At 35.3% G+C, this 3,037-nt stretch overlaps 1 protein-coding gene across 1 annotated transcript; it reads right to left on the reverse strand.

The window, feature by feature from the left end:
• Positions 1 to 565: 565 nt before the first annotated feature.
• LOC107765697 (xyloglucan O-acetyltransferase 1) lies at positions 566 to 2,563 on the reverse strand. Its single transcript, XM_016584371.2, has 2 exons — positions 2,243 to 2,563; positions 566 to 1,972 (listed from the first exon to the last, which is right to left on the reverse strand). The coding sequence occupies exons 1-2, from the start codon at positions 2,421 to 2,423 to the stop codon at positions 882 to 884; spliced, it is 1,272 nt and encodes a 423-aa protein (XP_016439857.1). The 5' UTR covers positions 2,424 to 2,563; the 3' UTR covers positions 566 to 881.
• Between the last annotated feature and the right edge of the window lie 474 nt (positions 2,564 to 3,037).

A 3,037-nucleotide genomic window follows, 5' to 3' on the forward strand; every position in this document is an offset into this window, starting at 1 on the left:
TTTGGTGTTGACATTATTCTTCTACACAGCCTTTATTTTTCCCTTATGCTTGTTGAAACATTAAGTTTGAGTATATCTACTTTACCTTAGCTTAGTGTAGTGAGCCCTTAAGCACAGGTCGAGTTCCTGACAACTACATCAAAGTTCTGCCAAACAACCAACACGTTAATGCTTCGTCAAAAAATTTGGGAGGTCAGATTATTATTTGGATTCTATAGAACACACCACTATTGGAAAAAAAGTTTTAACTGCATCAACCCGCGTTGAAACTATTAGATTCGAATGAACTCATTACCGAAGAGCTGCATCCGTCACGGTAGAGTGTCCGTTGTTTGCCTTTTTCTTTCTTCTTCTATTTTATTAGATGTGGGGTTCGAGAAGGGAGTTCTAAGTAGGCAACTCTTCAGCATTGTTAATGTAATTTGGCTCAAGCCACAAGGTACAATACTAGAACTGTTAAATTCCTCATGTACGATAACGCAAAGGTTTGACTAGAATAAATTAAAGTAATTGAGTTGCAGTTTATTTTGTAACTCACTTGTTTGGCAGCATGCAGTTTAGAATATTAAGGAAAACAATAATGTATCATGGTATTAAAATGTTACCAACTTATAGTTATGGCGAACTGAATCGATTACAAATCTGAGGCTTAATTGCAAATAAGTCATAATAGACAGACCAAAGATCTAGATTCTACATTTCTTCAAAATCAAATCATCTATGCATTCACATTTTTCTGTCCTAGCAAATAGAAACAAACACATTTTAATCAACTCTAACGGTCATTGATAGCCTCTTTCTTGGGAATAAAAAACACCCAATGGGCAGAAATCTGGAAAAAATACCACAGAGATCATATATAGTAAACATTGTTTACTAAATTAACCTGTCAAATTCTTGATCACTTGCAGTAAAATCTCATTCCATGTATCAATAGGACCTGGCAAACACCAATGAACACAGTCATTCTGTACGCGTTCCTCGATCCCATTAGCAAATGGAAATGGATGCATATAAGGTCCAGGATGACCATCTGGCCTTAGTAATGCTAATTTTGTTACATCCACTGCCTCAATTCTTACATTAGACAGATTCTCAGCTTCCTTTTTTGCAGCATTCACTTGATTTATCGTTGTTTCCCTCATCTGCGCGTCCATCCATTCGAGCTTTATCTCCTCTGGATTATAAGGCTTTGTTTTAGGACATGCCCCAAACTTGTCCCACTCTCCTTCAAAATGTGCTGGTGAAAATGTTGTCACAATCACATCAAGTACCCCTCCATTGCCCTTATTATTATTGCCTCTCCTCTCAATTATTGTCTTAAGAGTAGTCCGATATGCCTTGCCATAAACATCATAAAATCCAATTTCAGTGTAATTCTGACCAGAACAGTAATGACAACCTAGTACTGAGTCCCCATAGTAATACACTGCTGAATGCAAGAACCAATGTCCCACTGATAAAATAATCATATCCAATTGCCCTAAATCAGAAGCCCATTTCTCATCCACAGAGTCCAAAAATAGAGAATTATAGTTTTTCTTGTCTGATTTTTCTATACCTTTAACGAGAAAAGGTGACCAATATATTGATACATTCACATTGTGTGAAGGAAAATGCCATTTCCTAAACTTATTATCCTCACCATGACTAAAGACTAAATTAGGAGGACTAACTGTGGCTAACAAGCAGAGTAATGACTCCAATTGATTTCTAGCCAAGGAATCACCAACAAAGGCTAAATTCTTGTTCTTGAGAATTTGTAGAAAAGATTTTGGGTCAAACCTGGGAAGTTGACAATTTTTTGGCTTCCATCTCCAATAAAGATAGCCTTTATCAGATCTTCCATGTGGTATGCAGTTTTGTCCTTCTTTTACCGTACCACATTTTGTATATAAAGGGCCTAATTTGTCATGAACCCATTTGCCATCGCTATAGTCACATGAAATTTCGACATTATCATTTCCCACTTCTGCAAAAAGAACAATTTTTTGATGTAAAAACATTATCAACAAATGTGTATGCAAATCTTGGAAACATATATTACAAGAAAGAACAAATATTTGTGACAGGGGGAAATTTGTGATGGAAGAATAAGACCATCACAAGTCCGTAATAAATTTCGTCCATATTGATGAATTTCGTCATATGATCGGAATAGTCTGTCATAAATATTTCGTCACAAATATGTGTTTTTTTTGTAATGATATATAAGAACAAAAATGGGATGTTCCTATTGTACCTTTTGGTGGAGTTGAAGAAGAGGTGGTGACGATTAGTGAATGTTTAGTTTGAGAAAGAGAGAGAGGCCCAATTAAGTGAAATAGAAATATTATAGGGAGAAGAGCATACAAAGCCAAAAGTAATAACTTCCTCAAGGGAAAATGATGAGGTTGGTCTTTGAATGGATTAATTGTATCCATTTCTCATTCCTAACCTTGAACTTTCTTCCTTGTCCCTCAAAGAATTTTTGACATAACAGAGGATCAATGCATTGTCGATAGGAGAAAAGGAATTTGCTTTTTTCTTTTTTCTTTTTTTTTTGGTTGAAAAGGAAAGCTCTAATTTTGTGGGAGGATTTAGTCAAAGTGGCGTCGAGGATCCCATTTTATTTGGTTGGCCAACCAATTTTTTACTTTTACTTCATTGCCTTTCGTGGTGAGCTGTTGTCTTCAAAAAAGGTAAAAATAGCACGGGGTAGCTAATTTTTGGACTGATAATTGAAAAATAGCCAACGTTTGTAAAGTTATTTAAAAAAATAGTCACTATTTTGCTGCAACACGGAAAATTCCAGCATAATATACTGGAGATTGGTGCACATATATATGAACTTCCAGCAAATTATGCTGGAACTCCAGCATACGGAAAGTTCCAGCATAATATACTTAGAGATGTGTATGAACTTCCAGCATATTATGCTGGACCAGTATATTATGCTGAAAGTTCACATGTAAAAAATTCGAACTCCAGTATATTATGCTGGAATATTTTTTCGGATTTTAAACAGTATTTTCGTTCAGATTTATCTTTACATGAA

The sequence above is a fragment of the Nicotiana tabacum genome, chromosome 9 (assembly GCF_000715075.1).
Source record: "Nicotiana tabacum cultivar K326 chromosome 9, ASM71507v2, whole genome shotgun sequence".
NCBI classification, from domain to species: domain Eukaryota; kingdom Viridiplantae; phylum Streptophyta; class Magnoliopsida; order Solanales; family Solanaceae; genus Nicotiana; species Nicotiana tabacum.